We start from the raw sequence: 15,480 nt of genomic DNA, 5'->3' as shown, positions 1-15,480 counted from the left end.
CCTCCCTAGGTGGCCGCGGTGTAGTCTTTCCACTCGTGCGGCTAATGAGCCAATTCACATCAAGTGTTTTCTGCGTTTCTGTGTCCTGCTCCTCCCGTTTACGTCGCATCCTGAGCGAGTCTCCATGGCCTCGCATAAGTGCCTTCCATTAAGGGGCCGCCGCAGACACACAAACTTAACGGTTCCAGCGCCCGTCGCCGGGGGAGCGTGCAGAATGGCAAAGTAATGGGATCTTGATATTAAGAAAGACATTTGAAAACAATTATTCAAATGGCTGTCTTGCCTGTTGAATCTTCTAATCCCACAGCGAAGCACTCAAGCAAACACTCGGCGCTGTGACCCCGGCTGAATTAGCGCCGAGGAGAAGGAGGCTCTGAAGCTGGAGATGCTAAATGTCTAGACTGCTCTCTGGTTTGTCACTCTCATGCTGCCTTTGAAAGGAAAAAAGAAAAGAGAGGGGGGGCTTTTTAGAACATGAAGCAGAGGGAACAGATTTCCTGTAGCTTTTAGAGGTTGTCATACATGGCATTTCTCAAAATGTCGAAGGGGCGGCTCCTTTATCTCGGAGAGACTTTGAATTTGTTTGGCAGCCGCTTAGCACTCAGGGTTTTTCGCTCTGACCCGGCTCTGACACGCCGGCGGAGTGACTCCTTCCAGTTTTCTTCAAAGTTAATAGATTATGTGCAGCGCACTCGCAGCTGTGATTCGGTACGCTTCTCAGCCTGCAAGTTCAGGCTTTTGGGAAATGTATCACTTACGCTGAGATCGTTCAGACCTGATCGGGTTTGAGCTGGGGAAGAACATTTGCAGTGTTTATGTGATTTTATTGAATTAAATCTTCCCAGATTAAGTTGGAGCAAATATGACCTTCTAATGCACAGCTGCAAGCAGTGAAGCAGCCTCTGACTGTAAATAGTGTACATATCTGTCACTAATCCAGCCACCACCTCGGTCATTATTCTTTTATTAGCACCAAACGTGGAATGGATTATCTGGTTAGCTGGTGTTATCTCAAGCATGAGATCTGGGGATGGGTCGGCTTTATAGTGTCCTGTTTTAATTCACGTCCATACAGCTGGAGGATCTGCCATAGATGGAGAGTAGAAGAAGACTGGTCAAAATGGAAGCGGTGTCCCAACATGAAGTCGATTATACTGATTTATGGACCACAGACTGGAATACTTAAGTAAGTCTGTTCGAGAGGGGAAAGGGTGCAAATTCAACCATTAACCATCTACTTGTTAGCTTGAGTTATACACTAGTGGTCAAAAGTTGTGGACCAGCACGAAGTATCCTCTGGTATAGTTGGTCAGAGCATCATCCTGCAGCATGATAATGACCCAAAACTTTAGTCCAAGCTATAAAAGATTTACCTCAGGATAAAGACGACATGGAAAGCTTGAAAACATGGAGTGAGTGAACCAGTCTCTAGACTTTAACCCCATGAAGCTGGTTTGTGATGAACTGGACAGAAGAGTGAAAACGTAGCACCCTACAAGTGACACACAATTCTGGGAACTTCTGCAACAAAATTGGGAAATCGACCTCATGTCTAATAACTTCTGCTCAAAGGAGACTTGTCGTAGCGTAGTGTTGTACCCGTTGGTGGGTCTGTATGGCCATGTTGTCGGTTAGTCGACCATTTTGTTTGTGCTCCAACTATACTGCTATGAAGCTTTGCACTTAAACTTTCAGTGATTGCAATTTCATCTAATCTTCTACTACCGGAGCTGTCATCAGGGGGTAAACGTTGGGGTACAACCTGGACAGGTGGCCGGTCTATCGCAGGTCCAACACAGAGACAAACGACCACTGACACTCTCAATTTAGAAATAACCAAACAACCTAACGAGGTGGGAGGAAACCGGAGTACCTGGCGAAAGGTCCAAGCCGACCTCGTACCCAGAGTGGGTTTAATTTCCGGTCTGAATTTGAGGTTTGAAAGTTCTGGGTTTCAATCCATCTGCCAACTGGGATCTTTCTGTATCTGGATGTGTTCTCTCCAGGTACGCTGGCGTCCTCCCACCGTCCAAAAACGTGCTCATTAGGTTCATTGGTGAAGTTGGTCGTAGGTTGTTAGGGGTTAGGGTTAGACCGGAGACCCGTCCAGAGCCTCTCGCCCAATGTGAACCCTTTTGAAATACCTTCAAATAAATTGGGCTCACTTTATTTTCTCGAATATGTTTTACCTCTTTACCGAAGAGGTCTCTTCAGTTCTCCTGTACACAGACTGGTTGGAATCCCAAGCTTTTTAACATCCTTGTTTCCCAGGCTAATGACACCATTGCAAAGCAACCTCAACAACCCCTAAAAAGCCTTCGTCTCCCACCAGAACTGAAGCAGCCTATTGAATGGGAAGTGAAACATGTTCAAGATGCTTAGATATGGCAACGACTTGGATGACTGAGAATCTTCAGAGGTGTCGGCGCTCTAATGTCGGCATCATCCCTCTGCAGTGTATTCTCGTCCTTTGCCTTTCTTCGGCGTCGGGCTGCTCTCTTCGGCGCGCCATCAAGGACTTCTTCTGCTAACACGAGGAGAGGAGCTAAATCCCAAAAATAATAAACGTCTTCATGAGTGCGACTCAAAAAATCGAGAACCCCTTATTGTTCACAGTCGGCGGCAGAATGTCATTTTTCAACACCGCCGCAATTTCCGCTCATTATAGACGGACCAAGTCTGAAGTTCAGATGGCTTGAGGTTTTCCTCACAAAGCCTGAGTCTGCGGGGATTTTTTTTATTTTTTTTTATAACCAACCCATTTCATCAGCCGCCAAAATAGCCGCGTTCCTATGAATACATTCCCATTTCCATACCAAAAGGCTGCAGCTGTGATTGACGCGTCCTTGTTCTCTGGTTTACATTAAGTGTGAAAATAATTGGCACCTGCACTCCTGCACATGCTCTGAAGCCAGGGAGGAAAAGCGCAGCGCCGGAGGTTTCATTTGACTCTGGAGCCTGATCTCCTCCTCCTCCTATTCACTCCAGATGTGGCGACACACACACACACACACAAGTGGATATCTGTCTGAAACGGCTGCGAAGATGAACACAGAGTAAAGACGTGTCATATCATCATCGTATTCCACTGTTGCTGACAAGTGGAGGCGAGTGGCTGCGCATTGATATTTCTCTCACGGATGTATAAGCCCTCTTACATATAGGATGTCGACTGTGCATGTGTGCTTCTGTCGTCCCTCTACTCTCCACCTCATCCTCTTCTCATCTTCTCAGCCTCTCCCAATCTCCTCTTCCTGCTCTACACACATTCCCCCTGGCCATCTCCGTAGCTAGTTATCATGAGAGCGGGCCTATTGAAGTACGTTAAGCATCCTGCATCCCAGCCGGGGCCCCGGCAGATTGGATGTGATCTTGGCGGTTTAGCGGGGGGTTCGATTGCCCAGGGAGAGTAATTGCTCGCGTAATTGCACTCTGGGGATAGGTAGAGCAATAGACCCCGAAATTCATCCTTCTACCTGCCCTCGGGCGGCGTGGGCAGCCACCGTCCCAGCTTCCGTCCCTTCTCCACGCCTCCTCGGCGACCGGAGGGGGAGGTTTATGGAGGAGTCGGCGGTCGAGGAGGCTGCAGGGCTCAGCGGTGTCAAGTCGAGGGAGGGAGGGAGGGGGAGTTGGGTCAGAGGAGCTCGGCGAGGGGCTGAGGAAGCAGATGGAGGAGGAGATTAGGAGGACCAAGGAGGTGTCCCGCTGACGAACTGAGAAGGCCGGCAGAGGAGGGCAGACGGAGGCACGCAGAGGATATGAAAGTCCAAGTGAGGCTGTTTGTGTGTCAGAGAGTGTGTGTGTTCCTCAAGAAGGCGGTGAGATCCTCTAAAGTCGCGCTGGGGCTGGTCTTCACATCACAAGGAGCTAAACACTGAGGCTCTTATGTGTTTTTATATCAGAAACAGCCATGGCAGGAAGCATTGTGACTTTTGGGTTGCCCATGGGCATCGATGGCCGGTTTTTCTAATTCATTGACGTCATTATCCTTCGTGCTTATCGTTTCCCCTTATCGATACTTGCCATCAAAGACATACGTGCCAGTCCGGATGGTTGTTTACCAACCGCCATGAAACGCAAGAAGAAGATGGATCTTCACGTTGTTCACATCACGCTCGTGACGACAAGGAAGATGCGATGGCAGATTTCAATTTAATTTCAAGCTAAAGCGGCAACACCACCAACAACATGCTGAAGCGTTTGTCGACGACGCACAGACTTAAATATAGAGAGAATCTCCGGTCTACAAGTGCAGCTATTGCTAAGTCTCAGAAGAGCAGAGCTAGTGAGGATCCAGTGACCGATTTCTTATTTGTTTACTTACACAAGATCTTATCTCATGTTTAGAAACTCAATAAAATTTCAGTTGTTTGCACAAAACCATGAACCCCTACTTTCTCTAGACCAAAACTTCACAGGAGGAATTTATAAGGGAATCGATAAAGAATCGGATCGATAAAAAGAATCGCTAATGGCGTCTGTGTCAGTAAAATCTTATCGTTGCCCGTGCGTCCTTCCCATTATATCGTATGCAACATCTCAAGAATACATTCAAGAAATTACTTCAAATTTTGCATGAAGTGATTAGAGTTTCGTGAAGGTCAATGGCACATGTTTTCCTTAACTGTAAAAACATTTCATGAAACATTTCCAAAAGAGCTTCACCTCAAGTCATAAATGTGTGGAGAATGAACAGGGCATGAGCTGTGTAGGAGGTAAACTCCTGAAACCTCATTTGCTTGCTTGTCAAAGACCGAGTAGTTAAGGACGGAAAAAAAAAAAAAAGATTTGATTTTACCCAAACTACATAATAATCAAGCCGTAAACTCGAGCGGTGATCAGGTCCTTAAAAGAGGTCAACTGATCTTTATGTCGGACCAGGGAGAAAGACGAAACTCCAGAATTGGCACTGTTAAGGCCAAGTCAAGTAATTAATGCAGCTTTTTCAAACCGACGACAAACTGAATGTTGATTCAAACTATAGGATGAACACAAGAAAACTAAAACCATAATATATAAACTGTGAACTCGACTTAACTGAAAAACCTCCGACATGTTAAAGTCACATGCACACAGCTGCTCTCTGACAGTCATTCCTCCTGAAAGGAAAAAAAAAGCTTATATAGTCGCCTCGATCTGCAGGAACCAATCTAGGCTGAACCACAGAGGAGACAAAGTTATTAAATTTTACCTTTTTCTAGTCCAACACTCTTCAGTGCACTTTATCATGTCCATCAATGTGACTTGAATACAACACAAAACTAATTTACTTCCCCCTCACGCGTGGTCTTTCACAGTGATGTCTCTCCTGAGACCCCGCGTCCTCATACAGGGACATTAAGTTTTAGGTTAGTGGCAGATCATTTAAACTTTTATCCTCAAATAGATTCTAGTTGGTGTAAAACCAATAGCGTGTTTATTCTGCAGTCGATCACGTAACAAAAGTGGACAAGACTCAAAACCTCATCAAATTTTACAGATGACACTTGTTTATTTATGTTTATTAACTTTTCTAGTTTAAAAAGACGCACAAATTCTATCAATAGCTATAAATTCATGATTGAGGATGTTGGGACTTAGGGTTATGACCTAGGGTTAGGACTTAGTGTTAGGACTCAGGGCTAGGACTTAGGGTTATGACCTAGGGTTAGGACCTAGGGTTAGGACTTAGGGTTATGACCTAGGGTTATGACCTAGGGTTAGGACCTAGGGTTAGGACTTAGGGTTAGGACTTAGGGTTACGGTTCTGTCTTTGCACAGCAGTGTTCAAACATGAAAATTAACAGTTTTATATCGTGTGTTTACACATTGGTGACTCTATCATAATACTGAGTGAAATAATCCCAGTGTCCACACACGAGGACATCATTTCCTCTAAAAAATTACTTCCTGTTCAACGGTGATGCTTAGTTTTTCTAGTTGTTCAGGTCCTGTTCATCCCAAATTAAGAGAAACAGACAAATTAGAAATGCAAGCAAAAGCTCAGGCCGTGTCAGAAACGGCAAATACTTCTCAGAAACATTCAGATATTGTAATTTTTAGCAATTATTCCGAGTACACTTTTTTGTAGGGTACTGAAGAATACACATTAGACAAACTAGGGATTGGCTTCAATTGTACAGCCCCTACAAAGCAACATCCTTGAAGACGGCCTTGAATTCCCGTCTTTAATCTAATCTTTAAGCTAAATATTAGATTAAGCTAAATGTTTATATAAATAAGTGACATAAAATTCTCTTTCAAGTCCATGAAGCTGCGTGGCTTTAAGCAGCAGTTTAAATGGTCTCTGTCATTCTTATGTTCTCGGGTAGGTTTCTTCAAAGCGTCGGGTTCGTCACGGCACAGGACACGGTTGCCTTTTAAAATTAAGTCTTTAAATTAGATGCTGGACTTCGGCCTTTACCGTTTTACATGATTTCATCAAGGGGGCTGTTTACTGGAGGAGTTCACAGTGAATGAGTTCTAGTCGTACACACAGGTGGCAACACCACACAGTATCTCTGTTCAGAGTCACAAGATGAATCAGAGGGCTTCTCATCTGATCCCTGTCATGCTTGTGTGTTCGGTTTGAACCGGCTCAGCAGGATCGCCGGCCAAAAAGTCAGAAATTGGAAGCCACAGTTAAACCATATCGGAGGTTTTTCAGTCACAAAAGAAAACAACATATCGTTTCATTTGTAGCAAAACTAAACTCCAGCTTCTCATGTTTGCTTTTCAACATTGGATGGAGCGGCTCTGTGCCCGCTGTGAATAGCAGTGTTGCACAACTCCTGAGCAGTGACGCTGATCCGTTCCCGGTCAAGAACGATCCAAGAAAGAAGTTTTAACCTGCAAGTTAAGACCGGTTCTATGAGGGACATTTAATAACCACTTTGTCAGGGTTAAGTGAACACATTTTTGTGTTCAGTTGGCCCATATTTAAACTATCTTCTTTTCTTTTCTGTCTTTCTTTCAGTTGCATTGTGGGGAAATAGTGTGCAAAACCAGATGTTTTAATATGTGCAATATTGCTACTTTTCTAGTAGTTGGTATAAGAAACCTGAACTGATGGAGAGATCAAGTATAACTATATAAACTACAGTGCTATTTATAAATATACTTATTATTATCATTTTGCATTCAATGTTTAACCATTCCTTTATTATCATATGTTGGATTCAATTATCTTTAATCAGTTTAAGAAATTTAAGTTTGTAGGGAAAATTTAAAAAAAAAAAAAAAATTATAAAAATGTCTAATCAACCAAAGCAACCAGCCCCTGTTGAAGACTTATGCTCTAGACTTTAACCCCATGGAGCTGGTTTGTGATGAACTGAATAGAAAACATAGCGCCCTACACACATTTCTGAGAACTTCCTCAACCAAACTGGGAAATATTTGATTTCCATTTTAGAAAGAAAGAACGTCACAAGTGTGTTCACGTGTTCAATCAGCCGAAGATGGTTACTCTGATGAGTCGAAGGTTTGGAATATATCTTGTGCTAGTCAGTTGTTTACTTGGTCTGTGCTTTCATTTCCGAGTAAAATGACACATTTTATTAAAAAGGGTCAGGTTTAGTTAGAGTTAGGGTTAGTGTTCGCAGCAAATCTCGAGTCTCAAAGACAAGAAAGTCTTGTAGTTGACGGTAGGCTTAGAATTAAAAACTTAATGCGACATGCCTTTAACCTTAGCAGATGCCGAAAGGTCGTGCTGGATGTTAAAACTAAGTTAAAAGGAACTGGATTTGAGTAAATTATGGTAATTGAAAGTATTTGGGGAAAAAAGAAAGGGGCTTTGAGAGAAGTTAAATATACACATATATCACAGAAGTAACACTGACCATCCTGTGAAAATTCAATGTTCTGCTGGGAAACTTTTGAACCTTATATTCGTGTGGATGTCACTTAGATATGTAGCAGTCGCCCCATAGCACATAGCAGCAATGACACTACTTGATGGCAGCAGCCAACACAAACAGTTCAGAAAAACTTGACCTGACCTCAAAATTCACTTGATCCCAAACTGATCAAATATGTGTGGGGTGATCCACAGAGGCCCCCCACCCTCTGTAGGACCCCTTATTAGGAAGGTGGTCATAATGTTATGCCTGATCGGTGTAATGCAGGAAGCACAACGCGAGGCCATCTGTCAGGGATAAATAGCTCAACGCCGCAGAATGTGTACGATCCAGATGTGTGATCGGCGTGTCACATGTTGCACAGGCCCCTGCTTTAACCCCCCCACCCCCACCACCCAACCCCCCACCCCCACCACCCAACCCACCACCCCCTCTCTCCCTCTGTCAGAGGAAGATATGAGGAGTGTTTGCTGCTGCAGCGCGAGAGGATAGGCAGATGCTGAAGGATAAAGACATGCAGCTGAGATCTATCAACTGCGAGGCGGGAGAGGGTGCCACGCTCTGACAGCGACCCACATCCTCGTGCACACACACACACACACACACACACACGTATCTGCACCACCCTCGGTGTGAATTTCATTCCCATCGGGGTGCATGTTTTCCTGTCTGAGCTCTTTGTATTTCTGCCACCGTGGGCGCCTGCGCCGGCTCGCGTGTCTCCGTTACGCGCTCACATCTGTCTCCAACCTTAACCCCTCGCACTGCACCGCGTTGCGTAACGACGGCTGTAATTGCTCACGCTTTTTAAGCTGTACATGTCGTGTGTGTGCACGTGGTGCCCGGTTTTGTGTAAATGCATGCTTGTATTTATAGCACAGTGTGCATGTGTGTGTGTGTGCGTGGAGAAGGGAAGTCTGGCAGCTGGAGCAGTCTGCAGCCAGAGTCACCAGGGAGGGGGATGTGGTTGTGAAGAAGAAGAGTTGAAGGTCGGTGCAGTAAAAATGCGGTCAGCCCGAATAGCCACACAAGCGCTAATAAACACCAACCGTGCCAGATATACGAGTGTATATTTAGCGGCTCGCTCATTCAGATCTGACGTAGGTGGTATCGTAGCTCGCACACGGAGCTGCAGGACAGACGTTTTTTTTCCCACACGCGCAGATTCCCAGACTGTGCAGAAGGTTTTTGTTGTTCATGCCAGCTCCACCTCTGAACTCGCCGTTGTCTTTTAAAAACCGGTCTGTCTTCCTCCTCTCCTCCGCGTTTGAGCCTCGTCACGAGCCCAGCCAAGGTTCCTGGAGGTCAGCGCGGCGGAAAACAGAAAGCTGCTGCTCCTTCTCCGCTCTGCCTTTCTTTTTCTGATCCTCTCTTTTTTTTTCTGTCTGACCGGCTCATTTAAAAAAAATAAAAATAAAAAAAAATCTGCATTTGTTTCTTGTTTGGAACCCGTAACCTGCAATTACAGTTCTCGCCGAAAGCATGCTATAATTCCACGCTGCAGAGGAAAAGGCCTGCGTTTTTCGTCCTCGTCCTCGGGCCTGCAGCAGCAGCATTAGACCCTGGTTTGATCCCACGCACGGTCGCTCCACCGCCGTGCCCTTGAGCACGACACGAAATCGCCTCCAGCTTCACGTCGGTTGCGTTCCTGCAGCCCTCTGTGTCTCTATTCCCACCTCCATACTCTCCTCAGTCTCACTTTCATTTCCTCTTTCTCGCTGGCTGTGGAGGAACAGCGGGAGGTGTCGGGGATGCGTCAGGTTTACCCCCCTCTCCTCCCTCCTCGTGTCGTGAAATGTTTCCAAAGTATTAAAAATCTGCTTTTCTTTTATGGTTTTTCTTTTTCTCTGCAGGTATCCGCAGCAAAGTTGCACTGAGTTCAGGAAACTAAACAACGGATTACTAAACAGAAGCAGTGCAGACAGGGCTGGAAAATTCATGCACATGGGGGGGACATGCATGCATTAAAAAAAAAAACTCCTGCGTGAAACATCCTATAGGTAAAATAACAACAGTATTAGTTTTATCTTCAGGGAGGAGCAGATCAACACGAGGTCAGGCCACGATTCTGATGCTCTGTTTCCAGTTTTTGAGCGTTTCCTCTAATCGGATTATTTATCGAAATGAAACCATGTGAGAGGTTTAGAGGGGGAAAGAAAAAATCTGACAGACATCTGATTTGTGACTCCAGCTCTACTGATGATGGGGTTTGAAGCCAGAAACAGAAAAGAAAAGAAAAAGGGTTCAATCCTGTTATATTCTCCGCTGTATAAAATCTTAAACGTGAAACCTGCAAAAGTTCCATCTTAATGAGAGTATCTCAGAATTACACTTAAGTAGATGAACTTAGTTACACTGCTCTGGCTATAAAATCCAAAAAAAAACTCACACATTTCTGTGCAGCCTCATTTATATTGTTAACTTCGCCTTTTAAATCCAACCCTCGTTTCCTTTTTTCTTCTTCTTCTTCTTTTTTTTTTTTTAAAGCAGCTGCTGGAGCAACAGGTGCCCGCCTGACTTTAATTCTCCAGGATTGCTCAAACACCAAAATGCCACAATATGCTGCTGAGGAAGAAGTGTGCCAAGAATGTAAAGCGACGCGGGGGGAATCGGATCCGCCACATGGGGGCAGTGCAGCCACAGCTTTGACGGCCCTGCGTCTCAGACGTGTTCCGGTGTGAGTGAGTGTGTGTGTGCGTGGAGTGAATCAGTGGCGAGACTAGGGCCTCTGTGTAAACACTGGTATGTGTGGCCCTCCGCGGGGCCTGTCACTCGGCTCGTCCTGCAACCCATCAAGCTGAGCTGCCCACTTTGAAGTGTTGGTGGTGCGGGATGCTGGGACTCCTCTGCTGCTCTGTCAGCGAGAGGACACAAAGAGAGAGGTGTAGAGAGAGAGAAAAAGAAAGAGGGAGGGGTGGATGGTTGGGTGGATGGGTGGGGGTCCACACCCTCCCGCACAGAAGCAGAAGAAGCGATCCTTTACGCTCGGCTGCAGATGAATGAGGTGGAGCCGGGACCGATCATACGCGATATCATGAATCTACCGGAAGACGTGTTTCCTTTTACGCAACGGGTTTTCTACCACTTCCATGCAGAAATATGCACGTAACCCACACCGAGGCGATGAAAATGCACTTCAACACCCCAAAAACAGCGCCACAACTTTCCTCTAACAACGTCCACAATGGCCTTTAAGAAGGGGGCTCATGCCGCTGCTCAGAGCGCGTTTCTCTATATCGACTCTCCTGTAGGATAAAGCTTATTTGCATAATATCCATCTAAAATTGCAGCTGGATCTTTTTTTTTTTTTTTTTTTTTTTTGGTTCAATACAAATCCCGTTCCAGAGCCACGTGCGATTCTCCGTTCGTGCATTGAGGGCGCTCTTGCTCTTCCGAGAGGGGCTGCGCGGATCGGAGGGCGCGCGTCGGTGAGCGTTTTAAATAAAGTGCGTGCGTGCATGTGTGTGTGCGTGCGTGTGTGCGTGTGTGGTGGGGGGTTCTTCAGCGTTTGAAAGGAGGCAGAATAGAGCGCCGGGGAGTCCAAAGGTCCGAGTCGGGGGGCCCCTGAAACTCTTAGAGGAGGAGAGGGGAGGCGCTGAAAGGGACTCGATACCGCCCCCCCTCCCCTCCGAAAAAAAAAAAAACGCCTGGAAGAATTGCGCTCTGCCAGTGCGCCCTGCCTGCCAGTCGGAGGATGGGGATTTTTTTTCTCCATTCATCCACGTCCCCTTTTTTTTCCCTCCTCCTCCTCCTCCACCTCCTCCTCCTCCTCCTTTCAAACAACCTAGTCGGTCTGTCAATGCGCTGCGAGCATTAGGGCAAGTCAAACCAGTGGGATTTTGAGGCAGAGAGACGGATGAGATAACGAACGAAGCGCTTTCCTCTGTCCGAGCAGCGACGCGTCCAGCTCTCCAAGCGATGCGCTACACCACATAGACGTCGAATTCGCTCCTGGAAGGACTGATGCTCGCAACTCGAACCGTGTTTTATTTTTATTTTTTTTAAAATCACTTCACAAGTTTCGCGTCGGTCGACGTTATTAGAGTGGACGTGCTTTTTTTTCCAGCTCTTTGGGTTGTTTCTCTCAGTTTTCTCGTGTTGTAGCTCGGACTGATTCTTTGGATTTATCACCGATTTGGATCCTAACTTGATTTCTTCCTCTTTTTTTTCTTCTTTTTTTTCCACCCACATACATATATATTCTATTTTCAAGGATTAGAGGATTTAATGTTCAACCTGTTCTATTTTTTGTTTTGTCCAAAGAGGCACATAAGGATTGTAATGCGCACCGCCTGAGCCCGCCGTGCATCAACACGTCTTTATGAGGATGGAGCTGTGGACGCGAGTGACATCTTTTCCATTTTAAACGCTTTACCTCCACAGTTTCGGCCTGATATCGACTGCCTCCCCGTAACCGACTGACAGTACTCCCTTTTTTGAGCCCAGCCTGACATGTGGGAAGGCAGATATCCTTGCGAGAGAACAAGGTAATGGGAGAGAAATCACTCCGGATCGACGCAGAGAACAAGGGAACACTGTTCGGAAAAAGACAATTAGGGCGCACGGAACGGCAACAGAAATAGCTCCCGGGGAGGCGATTCGGGTTTTTTTTTTGTTGAGAAATCTCGATTCCGTGGAGTTACATTTCAGCCGAGGAGTTGTTTTTTATTTTATTATTCTCTCCCTGGGAAAAAGGACGACTAATGACAAATTAATGGGAAAGTCATGGGATTGGCACTGAAATAGCACGGCCGTGGACGCGCAGTAAAAAAAAAAAAAAAAAAAACGTCGCGATCCAGACGCGCGGATCGAACAAGTTTCTCCCGCACGCGTAAAAGTGTGCTTTCGGTGCGATCCGGTACAAATTTCGCCACATTTCGGATCCATGAGGTCGCGTGCAGCGTGCTCTCCCCTCACATTTTGACTGTCTCTCTGTACCTATAGCCCGCTCGGCTGGAGCCGCACATCCATTGTTTTGAGAGTCTCTCTCCTCTGCTGCGGCGTTGAAAAAAAGAAAAGAAAGAGAGAAAGAAAGAAAGAAAGAAAAAACACACATTCAATCTCACCCATTTCTTTTAAATGGGGCTTCACGTGCTGGGTGTCAGGGTTGAGATGGCGTGTCGGGGAAATGGGAATGGATTGGTGATCCTGCTGGTATTCCTACTGGATTTACTGGGGACGACGGCCAGCAACATGGAGCCCATCTACTGGAATTCCTTGAACGAAAGGTAAGCGCGGCCCCCACTGGTTGACTGACTCGGTTTAGTTTGTGTTCGGTGGAAAAACACCATAAAGTTTGATGAGGGCAGGAGGTCACCTCAGAGGACGGGCCTACACCCTCCTTCACTGTTTTAATGATTTCTTTTTTTATATATTTATATATATATATATAAAGGTTTCCACTGTCCTCCCAAAATAAAACCACTCCGCTGCTGCTGTTGTTGTTAGTGGGTCAATGTAAACGGTGTAATAAATGCATGGACTCGGAGGTGAAACGGGCTGCTCTGCCTCACAGCTGCTCTGAATTTGTCACCCTGGCATTGATCGTTGTGGATAATCCAGCTGCAGTTCCACTTACTGGCCAAAGTGTCTGGAAGCCGTGTGCAGGATAATGAAGACTTGTGTGATGCTTTAATTGCTGTTGCTGGTTGACCTTGATTAGAGTCCAGACCCCCCCCCGCCCTTACCCTACCCTACCCTACCCCACCACCCACCCAGTCCTCAGGCCTCTCAAACACCCAGTCATGCCCCACTCTTCATTTGCATAGATTTTTTTTACCCTCTGGAGAAGGTGTCAGGCATTAGCTGAGGAAATGCCATTTTAAACACCTCTCGGCGAGTCCGCCTTTAACGACCGACACCACTTTTCTGACACCTCCGCCAATTTCCCCGTGTCTGAATAGACCTGGTGGCTGTGAGGAGGAGGAGGAGGTGGAGGGAGGAGGAGGTGGTGGTGGGTCGGGGAGTAACAAGGCGGCTTGTGTGGAGGAGGCGAAGGGCGGGTTTTTCGGCGACGCGAGAGATTAATTTCTGACACAAATCTAATCTTTCCTTAAGTTCGGCAAACACGTCTCGCGTAGGCCGCCAAACTGCCAGCGAGGAGCATTAGTTTCCTTTTCTTGTGAGCGTACCTACACTAACAAAAAAAAAATAAAAAATAAACAAAAGAGAAGAGTAGTCATGGCAACCTCCCAAACCAAACCCCTCGCTCACACCCATGCCAGGAGCTTTTTCTTTTTTTTTTCCCGGAGACTAACAGGTTTTTTAATGCGTCCGCGCGCTGTAGGCTACGGCCTGGTCCCGGTTCCTCCACCTCTCCGCAGATGTGGCTGTGCGTGGGCCCCCCCCCCCCGAACCCCCACCCCCCTGCTGTGGAGCCAGGCATGAAGCTCTTAATGAGGGCTTTTTGTCAGCGGTGGGTGGATTCGCCCAACGGGGAGCAGAGTCGGACACGGGAGGGTAATTTCCACTGAGAAGCTAACAGCCGGGGCTTTTGAGGCCTTATAGGTGACTCCGCGCCATTGTCCCCTAATGGACTTTAGCGTTAGGTGGGTGCCGGGGGGGGCTCGCTGTGAATGGGCCCCGGCCGGCAATTAGAGGGGTGGTGGCTTTGACGCCCGAGCTCCAGCCACTTTCGCAAGATTTGTTCACTTATATATTCAAAATACAAAGCCTATTGTATACGACGAAGCTTATTCAGGAGGCTTAGTATTCATACTTAATCAGCTTAGTCATTCCTCCAGTTTATTTTCTAGGCCCATTTACATGTACTTTCTCCTTGTTTCCCGACACACACACACACAAGACCAGTGCTTTTTTTTTTTTGAATCAGCCGCCTCGGGGCGAAATAGGTTTTGGCCCAGGGCTGAAATATGTTAAGAGCTCGTGCTTGTCCACAAAAAAAAAACATGCTTCCAAGGACCTGGCTCCTCGTGCAGTGTGGTCTGCGCTTCGAGAAGTAAGCAGAAGCAGCAGCAGCAGCAGCCAGTATCAGTCAGGTGGTTCACGTCTATGTCTGGCGCAGCAAACGGACTCTCGCGTCGTGAACCCCTGGACCGACCTCGGCTCGGACGCTCGGCTTTGAAAGTTCGGACCCTTCCGCCTCCGTGGGCAAACTCGCTCCTCGTAGCGTTTCGCCTTTCTCGGCCCGCCTTCCCACCTTCCGGCTGCTCCCTCTCTCCCCGTCGCTGCCTCCGTCTGCCTCCCGTCACCTTCCCTCTCGGTGCGGCGACCAGACGTAGCAAATTGGAAACACGTGTCACCATCCAGACGCTAATTGCGCCCGCTGCTGCTGCTGCTGCTGCAGCACGGCAACGCACACGCAAAAATGTGACTCCGTCATCTCCGTGGACGTACGTACGTACGTACGTACGGCGCGGCGCGGTACAATAAAACGCAGCGGGGTCATCAAACGCTCAAACGCTCGCCCTTTTATCGACCGATCCGTCAGGTGAAATTACTGCAGCCTGACGGAAAGAAAGGAGGCAGAAGCGTTGAGGGAGGAATATAAACAGAGGCAGGTGCCCGGAGGTGAAAGAGAAACAGAAGGTAGCTGGTGGTGGTGGTGGTGGTGGTGGTAGTAGGGGGAGGACAGAGGAGAGAGTAGCAGAGCTGGGGGTAGAGACAATCCTAACCCTAAGTA

General features: G+C 47.0%; 1 protein-coding gene across 1 annotated transcript in view; it reads left to right on the top strand.

Annotated features, from left to right (window-relative positions):
• The first annotated feature begins 11,360 nt into the window (after positions 1-11,360).
• Positions 11,361-15,480, top strand: part of efnb3b (ephrin-B3b) — an 83,542-nt gene continuing 79,422 nt past the window's right edge. Inside the window, exon 1 of the mRNA XM_047597580.1 lies at positions 11,361-13,066. Coding sequence (XP_047453536.1) covers positions 12,918-13,066 — 149 coding nt within the window. The 5' untranslated portion in view covers positions 11,361-12,917. The remainder of the gene's footprint in view (positions 13,067-15,480) is intronic.

Source organism: Mugil cephalus, chromosome 1 (genome assembly GCF_022458985.1).
Source record: "Mugil cephalus isolate CIBA_MC_2020 chromosome 1, CIBA_Mcephalus_1.1, whole genome shotgun sequence".
In the NCBI taxonomy this organism is placed as follows: domain Eukaryota; kingdom Metazoa; phylum Chordata; class Actinopteri; order Mugiliformes; family Mugilidae; genus Mugil; species Mugil cephalus.
The sequence above is the reverse complement of the archived record's forward strand: the minus strand, read 5'-3'. Positions and strand labels throughout refer to the sequence as shown.